Here is a 25311-nt window from a genome sequence, read left to right on the forward strand (position 1 = left end):
ATCTGGGTGACCTTGAGCAATTTTGCAGCAAAGAATGGGCACAAATATTAGTCTCTAGTTGTGCAAAGCTGTTAGAAATGTAACTTAGATGATCAATAGCATATATATTCCGTAAAATAAGAATTGTCAGTCTGATTGGTTTTGAATATTTGATTCAATATGAACTTAGGTTCTTTGGACTATTCTGGGAAACACACACTTCACATTAATTCAGACAGAGTCAAGAATATAGTTTACAGAAATGAATTTAATTCTACATTTCCAAAGTAATGATGACACTGAATAAATTATGATGAATGATGGTTGAACAAGATAAACCAGACAATGAATGAAACGATGGAATGTAAGCTATAGATGTTTTGTAGCAAAACCTTATTAAGTATCTGAGCGATCTTGTGATGTCTGGGTTGTAAAGTCAGTCTGATTGTATGGTTTAAAAAGCTGTAAATTATTCATAAAACCATCCCACACCAGTGTGCGGATCTACCATACCCTTGTGTGATGGCAACTTTCAGTGGTCCGCAGGAACGGCAGCCAGTGTTGATGTCACCTGATGGAGTGGCTCCTAGAATCTCAAAGGGTCGTAGTTCCCTTTTAATTCAATTATCAACGATCATAAGTTGCTACCAGGGTCTGCTACTTAGGCGTTCTACGTCTGATGAGTTGTTGCGTGCGATGTCACTTGCAAGCGTTGCAAAGAGACTTTGACCTTGAGCCAAAAGAGACGATGGTTCCAAGTGCTTTGCCCGCCTGGTCAGCTGAATCGGGAAGCTGGCTGAGAACTGGCTAGTGCAGGAAGTGAACTAGGCTTTGTTAGCTAGTGTTTACACATGTAGACAAATCAGAATTTGACAAGTTTAAAGGGTGTTACCAAATGACCTCAGGCATCCCCCCTTCACTCAGACACTTAGAGGCTATCCCTTAATATGAAGTAAAATCTTATTAAACATTACTGTGAAGTAAATGTTAAACATTAATAATAATATCATGATGTGTGAATATACTGATAGATTAACATTAAATTCAACAATTACTAATCTGGTGTAATGTAAGCTCTGAAACTAGTTATTACAGGAATAACATTCATATTAACCCATCATTCATTAATGTAGAGTATTGCACACATTATTTAAACACTTTGGATTTAAACATATTGTCCATTCAATGAAATATGATTATTTAAAACTTATAAAATTATAAAGTCGTTTATGAGCCAGGGAAGATAAACTTTATTCAAAGAGGATAGCCTTGAGGACTTCTGACATAAGAAGATCAGGGCAAGTTCATAGACTTCATACCGGCACCACGGTGTCTGATTGGCCTGCATGAGAAAGTTTGGTCTGTAAATCAAGTTAACTTCAGGTCTTTTTTGATGAAATACTTGACCATTTGGTACGCCACAGAGACATACTCCAAAGATGTGGAGGTGCGATTGCAGCAAAAGCACATCAGTTTTACAGGGTTATTTGCTTGGGTTTGAAAACAAGTTTGTGGTTAGGTGACAAAACGTGTTCAAGGGGCATGAATACTTTTGCAAGGCACAGTCAGGCTTAGATTGTGTGTGTGTGTGTGTGTGTGTGTGTGTGTGTGTGAGTGTGTTACTAGAGTCTAGCACCAGCTCCCCGTGACCCTAGTCTTGGAGGAACCGGTTTCCAACACACCTGCTTTCAATCAGCAGGTGATTAACAGGCTTCTGCAGAGCTTGATGAGCTGCTGGACAGGTGACATCAGCACGTGAGCTTTAGATATCACCGCAATGTAAGACAAAAGCAAACCATGGATGCAGGGCACACATTGTTCAACTTTATTTCGAGTTCATGCAGAAATCAAAACAACACAAAGAGAAATGAAACACGAGGCAACTCATGAACGTTTGAATACACATAACTGCAGACTTGCATTTTATTTTTTGTCCAGCATCTTTTAATGTCACAAAAGTGGTTCTCCTGCAACACACACACACACACACACATACACAAGCAAAAAACAAACAAACAAACAAAAAACTGGGAAAGGAAATAATTTTCTAAATGTGCAATGTTGATGTTTTGCCAAGAGTGTCTCACGATTGTGTTAATGCTCTGGTCTAAATACACCGCCCAAAATACTAAAAATGATTACAAATATATATTCTTCATGTGAAAATGTGGTACTCAGTATGTGATGAACTGCCTGCTTTGTTTGTTCATTTTAGTTTCCACCAACAAAATCATAAACAAGATGCATTAACCAACAAAAATGTATAAAAAAGAAAAATCTCTCAACACCATAAACAAAAGCTAATAACATTAAACCACATGCACCATCACGTCCCATCCCTGTCCTCATTGTTCAAAAATAAGGTTAATCAGAAATACTGATCAGAAACAAAAACAGTGCGGGATCAATTATTTCTACACCTCAACTCCAACACTTCTCATTAATTACACCTAGCCCATATACAGTACGTGTTGGAAGGTAATGCAGCCATCAAGGTGAAGCATGTCTGGAGCTTGTTGTTGTTCTTGTGTAACGTGTCGCGTTTACTGTTGTCAAGATTAAAATGTCTCATTTGTAGCGAGGCGTCGAGCTCATTTCTGCAAACAAATGTCATTTTGAAAGGTCTGGCCTTTAAAGATGTCAGTTGTAAAAAGAAAACGACAGGGGGAAAGAAAAAAAAATCACACACATTCTGTCGCATCACAATGAATTCTCATTAAAACTCTGGAAAAGGGCTAGTTTGAAATAAGCCAGATTATGTATTTCCACATTCAGAATAAACATATTTGGTCCTTTAAGCACAACTTTAGGACAGAGACGTACAGTGGAATCAACAGAGAGAGATTAAAATATACAGTCACTGACAACTAACAGCATGTGTCTTAAGCTACTCATGAAAAAAGAAAATCCCTGTGAGCTCTTTTGTTTTTAATCCACAACCACACAAACCTCCTCAGCATCGCAGGAGATGACATCACAACGAAAGATAGCAGCTTCAGAGCAACTCAGCTAAATCACCTCCACAAATCTGTTGAGATCAACTCCCAGTCGGCAAAATAAATCCCTTCTTCATCTTAACCGTAGTGTCTGCAAATACATTTCCCTTTTCCTGACCCCCCACCCACCCCCACACACACACCCCGATGAGGTAACGTCTCCACAGCGAAAGGAAACAGGACATAAACTCTCCAAAAAGTACATTAAATTACCTTTTTCTCATATATGTAGTTTAAATATACACCAAACTGATAAACTCGACATTTGTCATTTACAGATTTACAAATCAGCGTGGACTAGTAAGCAAAGAGAAGCAGACAAACACCAAACATGACCCCTGTAGGTACGAGCACTTTGTTCTCCATTGTTTTTTAAAGGTGGAACTAAAGTATTCTTAAGCCTGCTGTTGGTTTGAGGATTTATGTCAAGAGTCCTCTTTTCCTGTTAATAAAACTAAATATTTTAGCTGCAACATGAAGCTCTGCAGTCCACAACAGCCTGAGGGGAAATCTTTTCCCATGAAGATGCTGTCTGACACCAGTTGGGCAGCAGAGCATTGGTTTTCTCTTCCTAGTGAGAGCTTATTCTCTTTTTATAAAGTACAAAAATCAGATCTAGTGTTGGGATAGGTTGGAACGCAGGCGAGTCTGGCCTCGGGTGCTGCTCAGCTGGTCAGGTCTAAGGCGGGGGGGCAGATGAGAGGACAACGGTGAGGTCTACATGGCAAACAGCGTGTCCTCAGGTCTATCTGGTTTCTTCCGGCTGGGGGTTCCCTGCGCTGTGCCCGGGTTGCCACTTGGGGGTGACGGTAGACCAGGGGTCACCTCAGCAGCTTTGGCTCGCTCCTCCAGGAACTTATCAAACTCTGGATGCATCAATAATATTAAAAACCCTTGTCACCATCAGCAAAAGAACATTCAACTGTTCATGCCAGCATGAAAACCTAGAGAGTTCTCTCACCTTCGCTGGTGACTCCTTCTTCACCTTCATCTCCTTTCTGTCAAAGAAAACAGAAACACCCCTGCAGTGAGTCAAGCCCACAACAAACCAGCAAAACAGCATTTTAATCCATTCAAAGAGCTCTAATCAGGTTAAGTCAGATATTTATGTCTAGCCAGGGTTAGTAGTTTACACCTACTCATCAAGGGCATCAACGTCATTTTTCACGCTTTACCCGTTTATCTTAGGGTGGAATGATGTTGCAGCACACAGCTGCACAGACTTAAAAACAAGGATTGAGTGCACAAGTTTGATTTTAGAGCCGAGTTTCTCTGTTCAACACATGGTCAGAATTATACATATAACCTCAGGTATAAACATACATCCACCTTAACGCTTTAAAGGGGTATTCCACTGTTAATAAATATCAGAATTAAAACAAGAGTGCGACACAAGGTCAAAGGTTGATTATGGAACATGGACACTGGCGAACACTCTGGTGGTCAGAGGTGGTATTGCAACAACAGAGCTAATTTCCCAGCCGTCGGGATGTTGGTTCACTGCTGACCCGTTGAGTGACCAGCCAGGATCTTGTCCAGTGACAGATCATACAGGATAAGGACTACTTTCAACTAATGCGTTTCTTTTACAACGGTATTTACCGTTAGAACATCTTCTGGGCTCAGAATCAGCTGCTGCTACACAGTCCCAGCCTTGCCTCCGTGAGCGGATATTTAAGCATAATGGTGCCCTCTAGTGGCTGGTGGATGTAAACACAAACCCAGCGTTGTGCCCGGCAAAAGAACATTTTGATTTTTTTTTATTAATATAGCTTTTAAAGGAGAAAGTGTACATTCATTCTGTACACCTCTAAACGCCCGGTGGAGGTATACATTTGTTTACATATAGCTTTTTATTAAAATGTTCCATATTCTAACATGAATTTTGGCTTTGCAGAGAAGGACGGTTACAGGGTTACCTTTATGTCTTGTTCTTTTTTTCATTTGGCCATTTATTGAAGTTTTTAGTCACATATAAAGCAAACTGGGCGGTTCCAGTCAGTAGATACAGACAGTTAACGTTTTCTCCTTCTCACCCAAGGACGTTCTCACAAACTCATGTTTTGCCCAGCATCATCTTAAAACACTTTCTCATAACAGAACTTCTGTATCTTATCTACTTTAAGGCAGACAGTTGCTGTTGTGCTGTTCAATAATGCCTTTGTTGGTCTTTCTGGTTCTAAATCATCACATTGACTATATGATAATAAACGAATAAGTAAAATATAAAACAAAAGAGGATAACAGATGTATTCAACATCCACTCTAAATTAAAATGTTGTCAGTTGCATACATATATATTATCCCGGCCTTAGATAAGTGGGGGAAAGAAACCAATTGTTATCATTCCCAGATTTATGCTTTGGCTCTTTGTCTCGTCTTCCTGACAACGTCAAGCTCAGCAGTTCAGATCGGGCCAGACAGGAAGTCAAAGTCTAGTCATCTAGTAACTTTCAAAATAAAAAAACAAGTGCAGATATCCAATTGCTTAATTTGTAAAAAATAAATACCGTAAATCCTCTAATATTAGCCTGTATTTAATTAACTGCCGGGTATCATATTTTGACCAGTGCCGGAGTCGGTGGAGGTGAATAATGGCCGGTATTTTATTGTGGCCGGGTGGAATGTGGTAACAAGCAAGTACGGGGGGCGGTTGTGTCATCCGTCTCACTTTGGATTTGCCAGTGATAGACCGCGAGGGTAACTTTAACCGTGCGGAGACGAAAGTGGAGGCGAAAATTTGATATCAAGTTCAAAGAGAACGTGCTGATTATGCTGCAGAACACTCTGGGGAGCAGTAGGAGTTGTATGAACTAGTCACTAGTCGACTTCACCGCTCTATGGTGACTTTTTATGCCTGTCATCGACTAGTCGCTGTCACGTGATAATGACCGGCAAGATGCAGTCCACGGAAAAGACAGCAGCCTGCTGTCAGAAGGTGACAGGTGATGCGCCCCGATCTACAGCAGCGAAACGCATCAGGCACAAATAAAAGAATAAAAGACAGAAAACATAAAAGGAACTGAGCCGACATGAACGGTCGCGTGTTAAATTAGTTTTTGAGGTGGCGACACCTGATTTGATAATGTTACTGTGGCCGTGGTCAGTACGCAGATGTCTGGAGCGCGTCAACAATCAGAGCTTTGCATGTGCAAGCTGGTTAAGGTTAGGATGGGGGTGAGGGGAAGGTTAAATTGCAAGAGGGTAAACGTCACAATTTGGTTAAATGTCCGTTTTACGGCGGGTGTCAGTACAGACGCTCTGGCACAGCGCGTTGCCTCCCGTGGCCGGCAAGCAGCGCGCACTCCGCTGTTTTTGCGGTCGGTAGATCTTTTAGAACTGCAGTTCAAAGGTAACTCATGAGGTGAATATATATGAACCCAGGTAGCAGTTTTTCTTTAGGATTGAGAGGAGATGCAGGAAGATAATAAACAGATACAGGACAGAAAAATAGTCAAATAAAAACAAGTTAGTTTTTGTACCTGGTGGTTGCAACAAACAAACACCACTGAAGGTAATCAGAAGTGAGGAACAGAAAATGAAATAATTATTTTAATGTTTAGAGCAACAGGAACTCTGAGAGGCTGCAGGCGCATCAGTGAGTTTGCGGCCGCTGCGCAGGGGGAGGGGGGAGATGGCTGAAGCAGAAACTACCGTTGTTAAAAGAAATGTGTTTAACTTTGAAAATGTGGGCTCAATTTTAATTGTCAAAAGGCGTTATCGTGACATCCATGCCAATAATAACTGTGTGTATACAAAACAACAGAGTTTATAAACACTCATAAATCAAGCAGGACTGTACAATGAGGAGTAACTTACCTGTTGTTGTAGTGAAGTAATAACAGATATAAGAAGACCCAGCTTTTTGGTTTTATAGATTTAATATAAATAAATGTTGGACAAAAGATCCTTGTGATTAAACAATTATACAGAGTTGTGTCTGATTATATTCTGATCAGGGCTGGACGATAATTGAATACTTCAATATATCTACTAATAGACACGTGGTGCGATAGAAAAAAAAAGGGTCGATAAAACTTCGATTAAAAAAGTGTCCTTTTTGCATTATAACCTATCAGGTAGCAGCATACTAAACTCACTACTTACTCTCCTAACTAGGGCTGCAACAAACGATTATTTGGATAATCGATTAATCGGATGGGGTCTCGACACGATTAATCGATTAATCGGATTACATAGGGACATTTTTAAAAACTGCCAGGGAAACGTTATTTTTCTCCTTCCTTCACTTTATTAAACACAACATTATTAGAAAACAGTTCAATAGCAGAAAAACAACATGCCATCACCTAAATTGTCTTATAAGGCGTATACAGTAGACAGAGACCCTAAGCTACATCTATCTGTGACCTAAAATGCTTGGTCCAAATTAAACAGCTTAAAGAGCAAGTCAACCCCTACCAGAGTCTAACTCCACTCCCGCTTCATGTTTGAAAAATGCAACACATGCTGTTGCCTGGCAGACCGAGAGGGCGGAGCCGCTAACAAATACACACACACTCAGGCTCACGACAGCATTGTGACATCATAATGTACCAGTTTACATCATAGCATACTTCTTAGCCAATAGCGGTGGCAGATTTAAATTAAAATACAGTGCAGAGTTTTTACCTGACAACGGCACAACACTGCCAGTTTTAGGCAGAATATTTAAATTTTAACTAAGATGCACTGAAGTGCCAAATTATTGACGACACGTGTCTGCAGCACGATTAGACACTCGTTTATTTAGTTTATCAGCAAAAAAAAGTTTATTTGGGGGTGACTTGCTCTTTAAGGGCAATTCTCATCTGTTTTGTTTGATCTCATCTGTAGACATTTATTATAATTGGGGATGTCAAACAACTAATTTTTAAATGTAATTAAACATAGGCTGTGAATTAATCAAAATTAATCACTATTTCCAAAAATGACTGAAAAATACCAAATAAAACAAAAGTAAATGAATGCCATCCTCCTTGCGATGATGCCCTGGGCAACTGCCATAAAGTCACATCAAGAAATGCTGCTGATCATTCCAATGATCCCAAATAGACTCACATTAGGCCACATGAAAGCAACTGAACCCAAAAATATATTAACCAGTATATAACTGCACTCTCACACAACACGCCTGCAGCAACAGTTAGGACTCCTCCCTCCCTTTTAAAAGCGTTTTTGCTTCTGAGGACATTGTGGTTGTAAAACCACATGCTAGTAGTCTGGCCCCGGTGTGATCAACCAGTTTCTGCGGGAATGTGACAGCGGAACCGGTTCGCAGCGGCGCGAGTCCCCCCCCCCCCCCCCCCCCCCGACTATCAAATAGCGTCGCGCTTACAATTTTATAGACTTTTTTTACGAGCTTAGGGCATGTCTAGCCTGTGTAATAATCTGGGGCTTGGGTGAATCACTTTTGAAAAGTTTTTAACTTACCCGGACACAGAGCTCTCTCCTTCCTCGCTGATGATTCTGACATGCTTGCGTTTAAGACGCTGCATCATCACCGTAGTATCCCCGTGCCATGCTAAGTCTGACCTACAAACGTTGCATGTCTTCGCCTGATTTAACTGAAAATGCTCCCAAACTTTAGAAGTTTTAACTTTTTTGGGGTCTCGCTGCTTCTGCCATGTTCCTCTTACAAACACCTGCCGGCTCTCCACCGGTCTGCGCGCAACGGCGGGCGGGAGGGGAGGGGGCTTTTGGAAGAGTTGCGCAACACAACGAATCGATGACGCAATTCGTTGCCAACGCTTTTAGTAATCGATTTTCATCGAATTCATCGATTCGTTGTTGCAGCCCAACTCCTAACCAATCAAAACCAGACTCGGGCACGCTACGTCGCCAGGCCCGAGTCTGCATGAGGCAGCAAGATGTCGCAGCGAGAAGAGGCAGAGAAAAATTAAAAATACCAAAAATAAAAGGGCCAGGGCTGCACGTAAAATTGATTTTCTACAATTTGTAAAATATTTTTCAATAATTATCTAAATGGATCAATATTAAAAATTGTCTGATATACTTTTTTTCTACATCGTCCAGCCCTAATTCTGATTTCAGCTCCTTCCACTGACTAGGCACTCTGACTCTGAAGGCTGGTATTCTTCTGGGCTCAATCACCGTGTACTTGTACAAATACTTTCTGATATCAGATTTGGTCTACTCCTTCAAAGTATTTTGCTCCATGAAATCATCTGCTCAATGTTTTTGTAATACATTCATTATAAAGTTGTGCCTTCGTGTCTCTCTTATTACTTCTCTAACTTTAGACTTTTTGTGACATTCCCAACTGAAACTGTAGCTGAACAGCCCAAGTTTCCAACAACACTGTTAGTGAAATCTGATTAAGTTAGGTTGTTAAAATGTGATTGACCCCAGAGTGGGGAGGTGTGATAGATTTGTTATTCTTAGATTAAAAGGGAGATAAAAGGATGCAAAAGAGTGAAAAAGCTAAGAAAATCAAGCAGAACTATAAATGACGACTTGGCTCACCACATCGGTACACAGCCACTCCTCTATGTCATCCATGACAGAGGACTGGCGTCCAGCACCCTGAGGGGCAGCATGAAGAGCACCGCAGGTTGCCAAAACACACAAACACAAAAAATAAAAATAAAAAAACACAACAGAAAACACAACTTAGGAAATTCTTCAACGGCAAATTAAAGTGATTTATGAATAAAACATAAAAACCAATGTTAATGGAGAACACGACATGATACATATTTCTGATCAGGCCGGGTCAAAGGTTACACAAAGTGCAGCGTAGTGATGAAGAAGATATCATTTACATAAGTGACACCACAGGGAAAAACAAGAGTAACAACTTCACTCTGTTTCTACCAACACACCCTGGGATTGTTTTATTTAGAGTAGGTTTGCACAAATCTATAGTAGCTGCATTTTGATTGCACCTGTCCTGATTTAAGCTAGACATGATAGCGGTGGCTCACGATAGCAGCGGCTCACGATAGCAGCGGGTCACGATAGCAGTGGGTCACGATAGCAGTGGGTCACGATAGCAGTGGGTCACGATAGCAGTGGGTCACGATAGCTGTGGGTCACGATAGCAGTGGGTCACGATAACTGTGGGTCACGATAGCTGTGGGTCACGATAGCGGCGGCTCACGAGAGCGGTGGGTCACGATAGCAGTGGGTCACGATAGCAGTGGGTCACGATAGCAGTGGGTCACGATAGCAGTGGGTCACGATAGCTGTGGGTCACGATAGCGGCGGCTCACGAGAGCGGTGGGTCACGATAGCTGTGGGTCACGATAGCTGTGGGTCACGATAGCTGTGGGTCACGATAGCTGTGGGTCACGAGAGCGGTGGGTCACGATAGCTGTGGGTCACGATAGCTGTGGGTCACGATAGCGGTGGCTCACGATAGCGGCGGCTCACGAGAGCGGTGGGTCACGATAGCTGTGGGTCACGATAACTGTGGGTCACGATAGCGGTGGCTCACGATAGCGGCGGGTCACGATAGCGGCGGGTCACGATAGCGGCGGGTCACGATAGCCGTGGGTCACGATAGCGGCGGGTCACGATAGCGGCGGGTCACGATAGCGGCGGGTCACGATAGCTGTGGGTCACGATAACTGTGGGTCACGATAGCTGTGGGTCACGATAGCTGTGGGTCACGATAGCTGTGGGTCACGATAGCTGTGGGTCACGATAACTGTGGGTCACGATAGCTGTGGGTCACGATAACTGTGGGTCACGATAGCTGTGGGTCACGAGAGCGGCGGCTCACGAGAGCGGTGGGTCACGATAACTGTGGGTCACGATAGCTGTGGGTCACGATAGCTGTGGGTCACGATAGCTGTGGGTCACGATAACTGTGGGTCACGATAGCGGCGGCTCACGAGAGCGGTGGGTCACGATAGCTGTGGGTCACGATAGCTGTGGGTCACGATAGCTGTGGGTCACGATAACTGTGGGTCACGATAGCTGTGGGTCACGATAGCTGTGGGTCACGATAGCGGCGGCTCACGAGAGCGGTGGGTCACGATAGCTGTGGGTCACGATAGCTGTGGGTCATGATAGCGGTGGCTCACGATAGCGGCGGCTCACGATAGCGGCGGGTCACGATAGCTGTGGGTCACGATAGCGGCGGGTCACGATAGCTGTGGGTCACGATAGCGGCGGGTCACGATAGCTGTGGGTCACGATAGCCGTGGGTCACGATAACTGTGGGTCACGATAGCGGCGGGTCACGATAGCTGTGGGTCACGATAGCCGTGGGTCACGATAGCGGCGGGTCACGATAGCTGTGGGTCACGATAGCTGTGGGTCACGATAGCTGTGGGTCACGATAGCTGTGGGTCACGATAGCTGTGGGTCACGATAACTGTGGGTCACGATAGCTGTGGGTCACGATAGCTGTGGGTCACGATAGCTGTGGGTCACGATAACTGTGGGTCACGATAGCTGTGGGTCACGATAACTGTGGGTCACGATAGCTGTGGGTCACGATAACTGTGGGTCACGATAGCTGTGGGTCACGATAGCTGTGGGTCACGATAACTGTGGGTCACGATAGCTGTGGGTCACGATAACTGTGGGTCACGATAACTGTGGGTCACGATAGCGGCGGCTCACGAGAGCGGTGGGTCACGATAGTGACAAGTCATGATGCTCTGATCCCATCATGTGAATCAGAAATCAGTTCCTATTGCGTGATTTTCATCGGATCTGGAATCAAGTGGAAGAGAACCTTATAAAACAACAAGCATGGTCTTGATCTTAAAACATGATGACAATGGCTTAGATCTAATTGAACAAGTTTCTGTAATCATTGCTCCATGAACAGCAACACCTTAACGTCACAATTTAAGGCCACCAGGGAATTCAAACGCCTTAATATACAGCTACTAGCTAGCAGGCTAATGCAGAGCTAACGTGTCGACTCAGAAGAGCAAAAGTCTCTGCAGTTTGGGTGTATTTTAAACCGGACAGTAAGGACAGTGCAGAGTATTTCATGTTGCGGAAAAGATGGAGCTGTATTTAACACTACGAATCTAAACCAAATAAATACAAATAAAAACCAATTCTGCTCAATTCTCTGCAGCAATGCGGACAACATTTTGGAGCTAGCCTACACTGGAAGATATGTTAAAAACAAAGACAGAAGTAAAATGCCAAGATAGCTGTATTTGTTGAACTGGAGGACAGTCTGTGGTTGCAAACGTCAGGTTTTGCAGTCCCCTGGAGCCGTGGTATGAGCTGCTTTCTCATCTTAACTTTGCAGACTATACAGATGTTTTGTAGAAAAGAGTGAGCCTGCCGGCCATCATGTGCTGTGACTACCCTGTCGCAGGAACACGCATCGCTCAAAATAGCCGCCAATTAGAAATAAGAGCGACAAGGCTACTTTTAAGTATTTTCTTAATATTATCACGTTTTGAACGAGTGAATGAGTTTCTGGAAGACAAACTAAGGAAATGACATAAACACAGAAAAAATAAATACATAAATAATAATAAAAAACTGAAAGGATAACTTGGATGTGTTCTCATTTTTTCTTCTGATGTTACTGTTTTACTGAAGCATCAGATCGAGACTCGGTATCGGCAGACACTCAAAATCAAAGGACTTTGATCTGAAGCAAAATCACGTGATCGGAACACTCCTAGTCAGGATCCACTTTGAAATAAGTCTGATTAGCTGCTCGCTTTCAGCTTTCTGTGAGGATTCTACAAACTTAAGCCCTTTTCAGACAGACATTCTGAAACATTTGTGGACAATTCAATCCGGTTTTTAACCGGAACTGTGTTTTCAGACACACCACTTTTGTACCGGAACTTGTCCTTTCGGCTGCGTTCACACAGCAGGGAAAAGTTCCAGACGTCTGACGGTGGCGGGGGGTGGTGGGGGTGGGGGGGGGGGAGCGAATCGGACTCAAGAAGAAGAAGAAAATATCGTTTCTATAGCGCCTCTCAAGATAAAAATCACGAGGCGCTTAAGCATAATTCTGCGCACACGAAGACGCATAAGAGACCTGGATGATGAAGCTCAATGGTTAAAGGAATCACTGAAGCGGTGTGAAGCGCTCCGTCGCGCGTCTAGGCGGTACCGTAGGAGGCGAGCTGCCGTGGTTCGCCGTGTGCTACAGCAGCGGGTTATCTAGGTGCGCACGGCGTCCCCCGGTCCCCTCCCCCTCCCCCTTGTCCGGAACTCTACCTCACCAGTCTGAAGCGGCCACCCTGTCCGTAACAAGTCTGGACCTGTTACTAGGGGCTTCGTCCGGATAAATTCCGGAACACGTTATCCGGATGTTTGTATTCAGACACAAAGGTCTTACGGACAGAGTCCGGAACATTTCCGTTTTTCATGGCCTGTCTGAAGGGGGCTTCTGAGGTTCAGACTTCTGTTGAGTGCAGGTAAGACACTGACTACTCTTTACATCTACAAAGAATAACAAAGCAGAAAGGCTGACTTATCCCTTTTATCAATTAATACATAAATGTGACAAATTATCAGACTAATAAATGCAACTTTGAACGAAAACAAGGATGAGGGATTAAAGCTTAAGACTCACCCCTCCTGCAGCTTGTTGTAGCACATCCAGAGTGGGAGGAGGACCAGCACTAGCAGCGTTTCTGTTCTCTGCTGTATTACTGAGATGAAACACAGGTCAGGGATCAGATCAGCAGTTAGCAGACAGGATGATTTAGCTGACAAAAGGAAAACGTCTAGCTGGATGCCCCTTTGTCATTAAAATTAACTTTAAAGAATCTGTTTGTGACTTGTTTTTTATTATGATCAATCACTCTGAGTTTAACATCCAGGATGAAAAAAGGCTTCTGCAGCCATCTCCTGTATTAGCCACCATTAGGTCAACACCGATTAGAAAAGCCAGTCAGAGCTACCTCACACTGAAAATGAGCATTCATGGTCTCACACTTCTTGACTCACAGGAAGGTTGTTGTTGGTTTTACATCCAGGAAAGAGAATGTCTCAACTAGTAAAAGCTAACTGTTAGCATTAGCCACTCAACCACACAGCCGAACTCCTTCAGGCTCGTGCTATTTATAGAGCTTAAACATCAACGTTGCAGAGCAAATGGAGTCAGTGGTAGAGTCACGTTACTTTTAACCAATCAGAGGCAAGATGTTCAAATATCAGGAGACAAGTGTCTAGGGCTGCACAATAAATTGTAAAAATATCGTTATCGCAATATCAGCATGCACAATATGCATATTGCAAAGATCAGATAAATATCGTAATGAATGGTCAGCTCAAATGTTTGCTACACATGATGCATGCTGTCAATCAAACAGAAGCATGATTTTTTTAACACATCAAATAGAGCTCTTCACCCATTTGGCCAAGTGGGTGGGTTCTCATAGGTCAGAGTCCCGCCCCCGAGGCGGGCGGCACCTAATTTTGATGGATGCTCTTTCTGCTGATTCTACTTTTCCCAGGATCCACTGACGGCCTTTTCTTGTTCATTTTCTTTTTCCCTTTCCTCACATATTTTGCTTTTCTCATTTTTATGTTTTTTTTATTTCTTTGTTTTTGATTATTTTTGTTCCTGAGATAAGTTTTTATTTATCGCAAGTAATATCGTCATCGCAATATTAATTAATCACTGTTATCGCATATCACAGGTTTTCCTAATATCGTGCAGCCCTACAAGAGTCCAAACTCAGACTGGCAAACTCAGAGTGATCAATTATAATCAGAAATAATAATTTAAATTGTTTTTTCATTGAAGTTGACTTTTATTGTAGAACCAGAATCGGATTTGTGGTGTCTTCTTACGTCTTGTGTGTCTCAGAGATGGCTCCAGTCCTGGTCTGAGCGAAAACATCAAAGTCGTCTTGTGCAGGTGGAGGTTTACAGCTGCCCAGGGAGCTCAGGGTGCTGCTCACACTGTCTGCGCCCATGTCTGTCGTGGACACAAACACTTTAAGGATTGCAACCAAATTTCTATCTAAATAAAACAAACAGTAGTGCAGATAATTGCTGTATGCTGCGTTTACTGATGTGGTGCTAGCCTCATTATAGTATTGGGATTTGTTGCAGCCAGGTTCAATAAGTAACATCCCCTCCTTGTGGTCAGGCTTGTGAGCTACAGCAGCATCAGTGGGTGGGGAGCAAAGCTAAACATTTTCATAATCACCACTTTCTAAATAAAATATGTTGTATTAATCCTGACAGGATGTAGAACTCAGCCCAGGGCTCAGCAGAACTTTTCAGTTACTTGTTCTCAGCTGTTTGGGGCAGATATCAGCAGCTTTTAACAGAATAAGAGAGTGCGAGTACCTAGACCAGCCAGACGGGAGGCCAGGGTGGCGGGGGAGGAGGGTCTCCCTGCAGGGGTTGTTAAGTTTGGGGGTAAGCTGGTTGGTGCAGCGTTCGGCATGTTACTAACCACCGCCGGGGAGCCCGGACCAAGGTCGATGAGGTTGTCCTCTGTAGCTTCACTGAGGACCTAAAAATGATAAACAATCAGACAAAAACAGCTTTTAGTTCCAATTAGAGCAAAGAAGAAAGAATAAATCTGCTAATTAACCTTTTTCTATGGGGATTGGCAGGGAAACCTATATTTATATTCATTATAGGATTTAAAAGAATACTAAAACAAAAGGTTTCTGTGCTTTAAACTTTCCTAAAGAAAGATGTGGGGCATAAAAGGCATAAAAAGTTGCTGGTCAGCTGAACAAGCGTACAAAAGAATCTGTGGCTAAAGTCTGAAAAGCTGTTTCTTAAGGGGCTTCAGGGAGGCCAAATCCTTTTAGAGGAATCATTTCAAACGGATCTTGTTCATAGAAAATGAACAAACTGATGAACGATTGTGTTTTGAAAAATTAATGCACTGCAAAGAAAGAAAGGATCCCCTTAAGAATGCAGGGAAACAGCAGGGAGGGAGGACTGGATCTGTGGGAGAGTGCAGACACAACATGAGCGTGATTCCCTTCGTCTACCTCCAGGCTCTGGGAACTAGAGTCAAAGCATGCCACATGGGGAGCGTGTGAGCCCATATCACCCTGTCGTGTCACTGGGGGAGGGGGCTGCAGGTTTAGGGAGGATGAGGACAGTTTTCATACTTGCCTGTTTCAGCTAGCCACACAAACAGAAGAACAGCAACAAAAAGAATAAAAAGGAGGACACAGTGAATACCATTTACATGCTGGTGCAGAGACACAATGTAGTGGAAGACACATGATGCCTAAATGACTGGAAACCTTAAAAGAAGGATGAGAAGGTTCCAGTAAAATATCCTCAAACAGCTTTGCTTTTAATTGCAACACGTCTCTTTTACTGCATTGTGATTACTGTGTAGGACCCATGACGCTGCAGGGTTTAATTACACACATGTAAAGCTAAAAGTATGTTTAGAGCAGACATATTTCTCTGTTTTGAGGGGACAAAAAATGTGTGTCGATCTAAAAAACATCAAAAAGGAGTGAGCTAGCGTTAGCCTCACTCTCAGCGACCCGTTCCACATGCAAACACACGAGACTGGAGTTTCTTAAGGACTTTGCAGAATGAGACGTAGGAATGTAATAAAGTGACTCCTGTTTAGGTGAAACATTGGCCCAAATGAAGCGTTTCTAATTCTGTTATTTAAGGGTATTCCCATTATTTCAAACATCCAATGAATTGTTGCCAATAATCCACTGCATAATAAGACACATTATAGGTGTAAAAATGTGGTGAAATCCTAAAAAAAAAAGACATTCAGGATAGTAAAAAAAGGACTTCATAGGACCCTGACTACAACAGTGTGGTCCACAAATGCTGCGTGTTGCATTTAAGGATCAAATGAGTCCATGTCTCTGCTGGGCCTCCATCTAGTAAGGCTAGTATATCTGACTGATCCTGTATGAAGTGACACTTAAAGGCCTGACAGGTGATGGACATGCAGGTCAACACAGTAGACAACAAATGATGCCAGAACTGTGAAAACACAAAACTAAAGGGAAACGTTACAGTTTGGCTTGCTTTTAGCACCCCCTAGTGTCCGTTGTTGAGTCACTGACAACAACAGAAACTCTCCTCCTCGCTGTATGCTTGTCTTTGTAACACCTTAAAGTATCTTTCTGGAGTTTTCCCCTTTTAGAAATGATGTATGATTTTTCTGAAATCTGTAAAAGTGATTGTCTTATCATGTACTGTGATATCATGTAAGCAATACGACTTTGTTTTTTTGCTAAGCGCGCCCCCTGCCCCGCAATAGGAAACTGAGCGCCGACCAGAACTAACCAATAGCGTTAGACTAACGCTTACATGCTTCAAATGTAAGGAATACCTCGGCCGACAAGTGTTTAAAATATAAATATATGAAAACACAACGTGACATGAGAAGAATACTTGTAAAACAACGTGTTTAGTGATATGTACTAAGTGTATCTAACATCTAAAGACAGCATAAATGCATCCCACCAAAAAAATAATTCACCAGATGCCACTGAGAACCAGACAGGTCATTGTTGGTTCAAGCAAAAGCCAGAGGCGGAAAACTCACTCCGTTATTGACATTCTGAGCCGAGGACCTCCCAGATCTGAACCTCTCATACCTGAGTGACATAATAAACAAAACATGGAATAAAAGAGCTGAGCATGCATCATTTCCTTTTCATGTCATAAAAAGTCAGGTCTGTCGATGCTTCCTGACCTTTCATAACGAAGGAAGATGTTGTTGAGGTCGTCGTTTACGTGCAGCAGCTCTTCAGTAACCGTCTCGTTAGAAACACAGGAGATGAGCTCCACTATCCGCTGCTGCATGGCTCGGCAGGTCCTGTTCAGCTCCTGAACAATACGGCACAGAGACGGGTGATTAAGAAAGAAAGAAAACAAGCTTTTATATAGCGCCTCTCACGATAATCACCAGGCGCTTCACTTTATATAAAAAATAAATGATTAAAAAATATGGTTACAATTAGGAAAAGTGATTAAAAATTTAAGGAAAGGGAAATAGAAAATGAATAGGAAAGAGGGAAATCAGTGGATCCTGGGAAAGGCGGAGATAGTAAAAAGAGCAGAACAAGGAGGGTGGTGACGAAGGTCACACCACAGCCAGCCAGGTGAACAGGTGAGTTTTCAGCTGCTGTTTGAAGGAGACCACTGAGTCCACTGATCTCAGGCTCAGGGGGAGAGAGATCCAGAGTCTGGGGGCCGCAGCAGCAAATGATCTGTCACCTTTGGTCTTTTAAGATTAAGATTGGCTGAAAGGTGGGTGAACACACGCACGCACGCGCACACACACGCGCACACACACACACTTTACCTGTAATAACTCATAGTCTGAAGAATCCTCCTGACCCGGCATCATCTCAGTCAGCATCTCTGACATCACCTTAGTGTTTCCACGAACAACGTCCAGCTCGCTGCGTAGTCGACAAATCTGTGTGGCATGAACAGAAGAATAATAATAATTGTGCTTAAGTTTTATACATATTAGGGATGCACCAAAACGAAACGTCTGGGCCAAAACCACAAATGAGAAAACCAAGGCCAAAAGCCAAAACAGCAAATGCCAATAATTAGAACCATAGCATTAGAAGGACTGGAAAGTTAACCCTTGAAGCGTCAAAGTCGCAATATTGCATTTAACGAGCCACAGCTAGCCACAGCCACAGCGGCGCGCCTCGGCAAAACACATACAGCAGAAACCCTGCACTAGCTCTTGCTTGGCTAAAATAGCCAACAGGCCATTATGTACTCCTAAGTTTATGTTTATGTAATTGGCAGAAGCTTTTGTCCAAGGAGACTTAGAAATGAGAAAATAACAACACAGTTACACCTGCGGCTGACAGTGAAGCGCTTAGTGGGAAGAACACCAGTCAGAGGTGAGAGTGTGGAAAACGGAGTACAAGCTAAGAGGGAAGTGCACAAAGAGAATGCAGTAGAGAAGAAGAGAGTCCAGAAGATGCCGTCTGAAGATCTGGGTCTGCCAGAGTTAGGGTCAGACAGACAGGAATCCTCCTGTTCTGCTAGAACTTGGTAGATCGTTCCACCATCGTGAAAAGAGTCTGGATTGTCTCGAGTGTGGTGTAGGCACTGCTATCTGACACTAGATGATCCGAGTGACATTAGCCTTAGCGAGAGGGCTTAAGCAGATGGGACTTGGTAAGAAAACTTCAGATACTTGATGCGGCTGGTTAAGCGTAGCCAATGAAACTGAGTTAAGGCTCCTAAACGAACCAAGTCACAGCTCTGGATCGATGACCCCGCCAATGTTTTGAGGTGATTAGATCTGAATAAACGTTCTGTTGCCGAGTCTGTACCTGTTCGGGGGTAGGATTGATGGATCCTGATGCATGAATGTTGGGAACCTGAGAGGTGGTGTAGGCTGGTGGGACAGTGTGCGCTGTAGGTTTAGTCATGCTGCTGTGCTTGTGGAGAGCTGAGTCGCCCACTGGAGCAGAAGCTGCCTACAAACAGAACCGAAAGAAGGCAAAAATGAGAAACATCACAGAACATAAGTTCTACTCAGAAACGTTATCAAGGCTCTGACCCGTTTGATCTGTCCTACCCGCTGAGGTGTGTGTATAGGCGATAGGGTCTCCAGGTCAGACGAGGGGAACTCAATGCCTTTCCTCTTTAGCTCCTCGTAAACCTGAACCACGCCCGTGAGGTCTGGACTGCTCCTGAATGCATCAGCCCACGCCTGCAGAAAACAGATTAAAAATGGGTTAAAAACTAAAAACGAGACGCTTATTTAAAATGGGACAGGACCAGTAGATGACATCATACCCAACACAAGAACTACGCCTGAACATTTCTAATTGCCTGAAAACTATAAAAGCAGAGCTTCAGCCGGCAGCCGCTGAGCTGGGGTTTCTCATCTCGTGTGTGAGGAGAGATGTGTCGCGTTACTTTTCTACTCGGGAAGCAGCACGCGGTTGATTTCATTCAGCTCTTTGAAGTTTGGGTGATGAATAAAAAATAAATAAACCAAAAGGTTAGATCAGCTTCAAAGAGCCAAAGATATTATCCTTCAAAGAATCAATGGCCCAACGACCTGCTCTATGAGAACAGAGCAGAAATGAAGCGTTTGCTGACTGCACCACCAACTCTGAACGTCTGAGAAGATGGAAGAAAAAAACCTGAAGTTCAGCCAAATGGAAACTTTAGTGAAGTCTCAAGATAACCCAACAAAAAAGACCTTTGTGGCTGAAATAGTAAAAAAATGACTCATTTAAATTGGCTTGACTTTACATAAAGAAAAAGAAAACATTTTAAATTAGAGGAATAATATTTTTAGTCGACTCTTTCTTAACTGTGTGACTTTCGTTCGTTAAATGAAACAATTGCAGATTTTTGAGAACTATAAAAGTTTCTAGAAGCATTTGTCTGAGCAGATATTTCCACAGTTCCAGCACAATAAACAACAGATAAAATCAACCTCTCAAGGACTTTGGATGGAGAGGGCCTCCTGATTAAATAAATAAATAAATCTCACATCAGATACTTTGAGCATTTCTCCTTTACACATCAGGTTGCTTTGCTGTGTAAGGATGTTTTACTCACCCCCACGGCACATGTAGGAACACCTGCCAAATGAGACAGGTGCTAAACGGCTTGTGCAACACGTCTACAGTCTGTTGCCCAACTCACTTCAAATGTCCACAAGACCTCAGCTGCTGTGTGAGGGACTGCAGATCCGTGCATCTCACCACAAACACTTTCCAGTTAGCAAACCTGCTTGTTTAAATGCCCAGTAAACAAAAACCAATTAGACTCTGTTGTCCAGGTGGAACAAGTCCCTCCAGAATGCGATCTGTCCTTTTGGTCCACATTGTGATGGAAATAAGAGCAGCTCTACGCGAGGTTACCTGAGCCAGGGCAGGTAACTGGAGCTGCTCCAGGCTCTCGTCCTTGGGGGAACAACTCTCCGCCTGAGGTTCTGTCTGCGTATAACACCTACTACTCATAATAATAATAAACTCCAACCTTCAGCGTGCACTAATCATTATTGGGCTGGGAAAATTTGATTTTCTGACCCGATCATGCCGATATCAGGTCAAACTGACACACTGCCCCAGCTCTGAGCTGAGGGTGTGCATTTTGAACATAAAGTCTCTTACTATCTGAATGCAGATCTTTTATGCTGATTGGAATGATCTCTTCTAAACTATGTTTGGTCTAACTGGTAAAACAAAATAAGCTGAGTATCCATGTCTACCTTTAAACTTCTGTCACAACGAGCAATGGCAGAGGTGGGATTTCTCTTGTAGTTCTGAGCCTGAGCCTGAGCTGAAGTTTATGGCTAGTGATGGGAACTCCGGCTCTTTTACTAGAACCGGCTCTTACGGCTCTCAAAAGGCCCCCCGCATTTTTTGTTTCTTAAATGTATTCATCACCAGAAATGAAACAAAACTGTGTGTAAACTGCATTACTGATCTACAAATATACATTATGTCAGAACTTTATACAACATGAAGCAGAGAGCTGCAAAAACAAACTCTGTAAGTGAAATATTTATTAACTTTGAACTATTCGAGCCTGTTGGACACATTTACCCTTTGCATATTCCACTCTGCTTTTGAATTTGAAAAAGCATCCAATACTCAGCACCTGTCCCGTGTTTACTTGTTGCCTTAAAGGTCTCATCAGTAGTCTCACGGTAATCAGAGGCCGCATGTGTGCTTGCACACATGCACATTTGGCCATTTTCTTAGCAGCTTCAGGGCTTGAGGGTACGGTCTGTGTCACGGTCTCCTCCAAGTGGCAGCTGGCTCCTACCAGTCACATCAATGACCCGGCTCTGAGAGTCACTTCGTTCACAACCAACCCATCACTACCACAGTTAAAATGTGTCCAAATCTTGCTGCCTGTCCTGTTTTCGCTCATCTCGTCACCTCTCGGCAGCACTGTTTGTTTTTCTTTCTTCCTCTGTTAGATGTGCCCTCACAAATATTTACAGGTCCCATCAGTGAATGTAATAAATGCCCCAGGCATTTTGCGAGCGCCACCCCCTCCCTGCTTTCACAGCGATCAGAGATGTGCTTTACCCACCCCGTCTCAGAACAATTAGAGGTGTGTATGTGTGCAGGAGAGCCAGGTGCGTGTGTGTTTGTTAGCGGTTCAGTTTAGGATGAGGGTTGCGGGTTCTGTGTCACACTCTGACTCCTTCCTATGAGCCATTTGTTCACAACCAACACGTCATCGTCGTCTTCTTCCTCCGCTTATCCGGGTCCGGGTCGCGGGGGCAGCATCCCAACTAGGGAGCTCCAGACCGTCCTCTCCCCGGCCTTCTCCACCAGCTCCTCCGGCAGGACCCCAAGGCGTTCCCAGACCAGATTGGAGATGTAACCTCTCCAACGTGTCCTGGGTCGACCCGGGGACCTCCTGCTGGCAGGACATGCCCGAAACACCTCCCCAGGGAGGCGTCCAGGAGGCATCCCAACCAGATGCCCAAACCACCTCAACTGACTCCTTTCGATCCGGAGGAGCAGCGGTTCTACTCCGTGTCCCTCCCGACTGTCCGAGCTCCTCACCCTATTTCTAAGGCTGAGCCCGGCCACCCTACGGAGGAAACTCATTTCGGCCGCTTGTATCCGCGATCTCGTTCTTTCAGTCATTACCCAAAGCTCATGACCATAGGTGAGGATTGGGACGTAGATCGACCGGTAAATCGAGAGCCTGGCTTTCTGGCTCAGCTCCCTCTTCACCACGACAGATCGGCTCAGCTTCAGGACCAACACATCACTAGAAATAACATCTCTGCTGGGATCCCTAACTTTTAGTGAAGACAATTTTAGAGTGACTCTCGTTTCATGCTTGCTGAGGAGATAAGGAAGCCTGTGTGTTTTCTGGCACATGCAGGTCTTTGATGAAGGACGGAAGCCCACTTGTTCATATTTCAGCATGTGCAGACCGCAGTGCACGGACGCTCACGGCAGTGGGCTCTACAGTTTTAACTACGGTCAAAAAAGTGGCAATAAAGAACTGCTTTATTAACTCTTTTCAAAAGAGGGGCTTTTTCACCCATTTGGAAACACTTCTAAACTCTCGTGGACCCGGAGGATTCATTATCTAAGTGATAATAACAAGTCACCTCCCTCAGGATTTTCCCTAAAGACGACCATGTTGTTTATTCTCCACTCCTGGTTTGACTTGCCTTTTTTATGTTGTATCTATAGCAACTCAATTATAGACAGAAAGCTGACACTGCAACACACGGTCAACAAGGTCATAACAATCTGGACTAAAGGGGATGAGAGACCCTAGCAGAGAGGTAGGATGATGACATCTGTGTTGCAGGCGGCAGATGCATACAAACTAGACAAATGCTGCAAACCCAGACTGTGTGCTGTCAGCGGTAGTGAGCTTACCTGAACCAGGGCAAGAACTTTATCTTGGACGATTGTAGGTGGGTTATTTTTAGGAGAGATGATTTTAACGAGTATGCCATCAACAAAGTCCCTGCTTGTCACTAAAGCATGAAAACGATGGCCGCAGTTCTTCACACACGTTTCAAGAACCTGAGAAGAGAATAAATAGCTTTAGGTGCATCGTTACAACCAACAACAAACAAATGAAATCTGTTGAATGCATGTTTATAGTTGGGCGTTGAATGCTGAACATACCTTAGGTGTCCTGTTATGATTAGCTCTACGTAATACTCTATTAACCTGTTATCTGAAGTCTGTTGTATCCAATCTTATTGTTACATTTGATAACCAGTTAATAATGTTGTACTGCATTTCCTATTTACACTTACCGTTAAAGTCAGCATCACTTCCCTATAGTTCTTGTTGCCATTGAGTCTCTTCTTGACTGCTCTAATGGCATCCTTTGGTCTGCACAAGTGAAAACACACAATGCTTCAAGCAGGGGAAACAAAAGATACCAAAAGGTATCATCAGGGTGAAGTGTGGCATCCATTGCTTTGAGTCAGACTACTTTAATGCACCAACCGCATGGCCTGCCTGAGCCAGTTTACCATCCCACTGATCAAACAAGAGCTGGACTTCACACAAAGGCTTTAAACACACGCAACACACGTTTATGGTGCAATGAGATAAGCAATGAGGCCCGCACGTATCCACCTCACACACCTACAGCGAGGTTGTCTGTGCCTACTATGACACAGAAAGATGAAAACACAGTTGTTGTTGTTTTATCTGAATAGGCAGGAATGCATAACGTAAACACCACTGGAATAGAACAGTGCACATACGTATGTGTTTAATGAGTGGTTGTGCAATAACTCACCCGTCTTCTGTTTCATTGATGATATCACAGATTTCCATATTAAGAGTCCAGTCTTCACCTTGCAGGGAGCCGTCGGTAGCTCTTTCTAAGACACACATGCAGTCATTTAATGAGATGATGACGATGCAACACATACATAACGAGCTTTATCTGTTAGCTTGTTGGCTAACAGGTATTTAAACATAGACGCGGGTTAAATCCGTTTGACACCAACCGTCGTCTTGAGAAATGACAAAAACAGATATTTTATTATTCAAAGTCCATGTTTTCACAATGACGAATGTGTTTCTGCAATAGCAAGAGTTAGCTAGGCGGCTAACGGGTAGCTAACCCGTAAATGACTAACACAAAATGGACACGGTGTCGAACTACTTAAGGCGAAACGAGCGTGTTTCTGCTCCCAGAATATCCAGCTGCTTACCGATACAATGGCCAACGGGGGTAGTGAAAGGATTCCCCAAAAGGAACTCCATCTTCATCAACAACAAACAAGTCAGTCCATAGGATGATGATGATGATGATGATGATGATACATGGGAAAACGTGCCTAAACCCCGCCTACAACGGTAATATGATTGGTCAGAATATCCAACACTGTAATCTGATTGGGCAATGCTGATGTCCTTCAGAAGAACTAAATAAAAGGGTCCAAGGGTTAAGATAATAAAACAGTTCTGTCCCAGAACATTATCCAATGTAAACTAAATAAATAAAAAGTTAATGAATAATGTGTGCGCTTTTATATTTTTGTTTTAAAAACATTACTGCCTGAAATGCAACCTCATTTAACTGAAAATTAAAAATCAAGTTAACAAAGTAGATGAATGTTGATTGTCTTTTGCATTTTTAGGAAACAAACTAAAAATTCTAAAAGTCTCAGCAAAGTACACAAATTTAAAGTCCTCTGTGTGAATCAAAAGGAACGTCTGAGTCGTAAACACCGAGTATTTTATCCATGCAAAGCAGTTCTTTTTTTCCAGTTTGTGGTGCGGGCCACACATTTGTGCCTTTGCTGGACCTTTGAAGAGAAACTGGCTGAAACTAAAATCTTGAGTAGATTCTGAGATCACTTGGATGATATGGTCAGACCATGTTTAACCCTAAAAATAATTAGTAAAACCTTAAAACTTTTTTAAAATCCCACAAAACTACAAAGGTGCTGGATCTA

The 25311-nt window shown here is 43.3% G+C and overlaps 1 protein-coding gene across 2 annotated transcripts; it reads right to left on the minus strand.

The window, feature by feature from the left end:
- Nucleotides 1-3460: 3460 nt before the first annotated feature.
- LOC107388145 (target of myb1 like 2 membrane trafficking protein) lies at nt 3461-24709 on the minus strand. Of its 2 annotated transcripts, XM_015963545.3 has the most exons (15): nt 24565-24709; nt 24144-24228; nt 23650-23728; nt 23261-23410; nt 19456-19590; nt 19208-19354; nt 18208-18324; nt 17596-17729; nt 17446-17497; nt 15240-15408; nt 14736-14862; nt 13510-13588; nt 9462-9521; nt 3937-3973; nt 3461-3841 (listed from the first exon to the last, which is right to left on the minus strand). In XM_015963545.3, exons 1-15 carry the CDS (start codon nt 24620-24622, stop codon nt 3693-3695), a joined length of 1578 nt encoding a protein of 525 aa, XP_015819031.1. In that variant the 5' UTR covers nt 24623-24709; the 3' UTR covers nt 3461-3692. The 2 variants fall into 2 exon arrangements, with proteins under 2 accessions (XP_015819031.1, XP_015819032.1); XM_015963546.3 differs by lacking the exon at nt 9462-9521.
- Nucleotides 24710-25311: the final 602 nt, after the last annotated feature.

Source organism: Nothobranchius furzeri, chromosome 16, assembly GCF_043380555.1.
Source record: "Nothobranchius furzeri strain GRZ-AD chromosome 16, NfurGRZ-RIMD1, whole genome shotgun sequence".
In the NCBI taxonomy this organism is placed as follows: domain Eukaryota; kingdom Metazoa; phylum Chordata; class Actinopteri; order Cyprinodontiformes; family Nothobranchiidae; genus Nothobranchius; species Nothobranchius furzeri.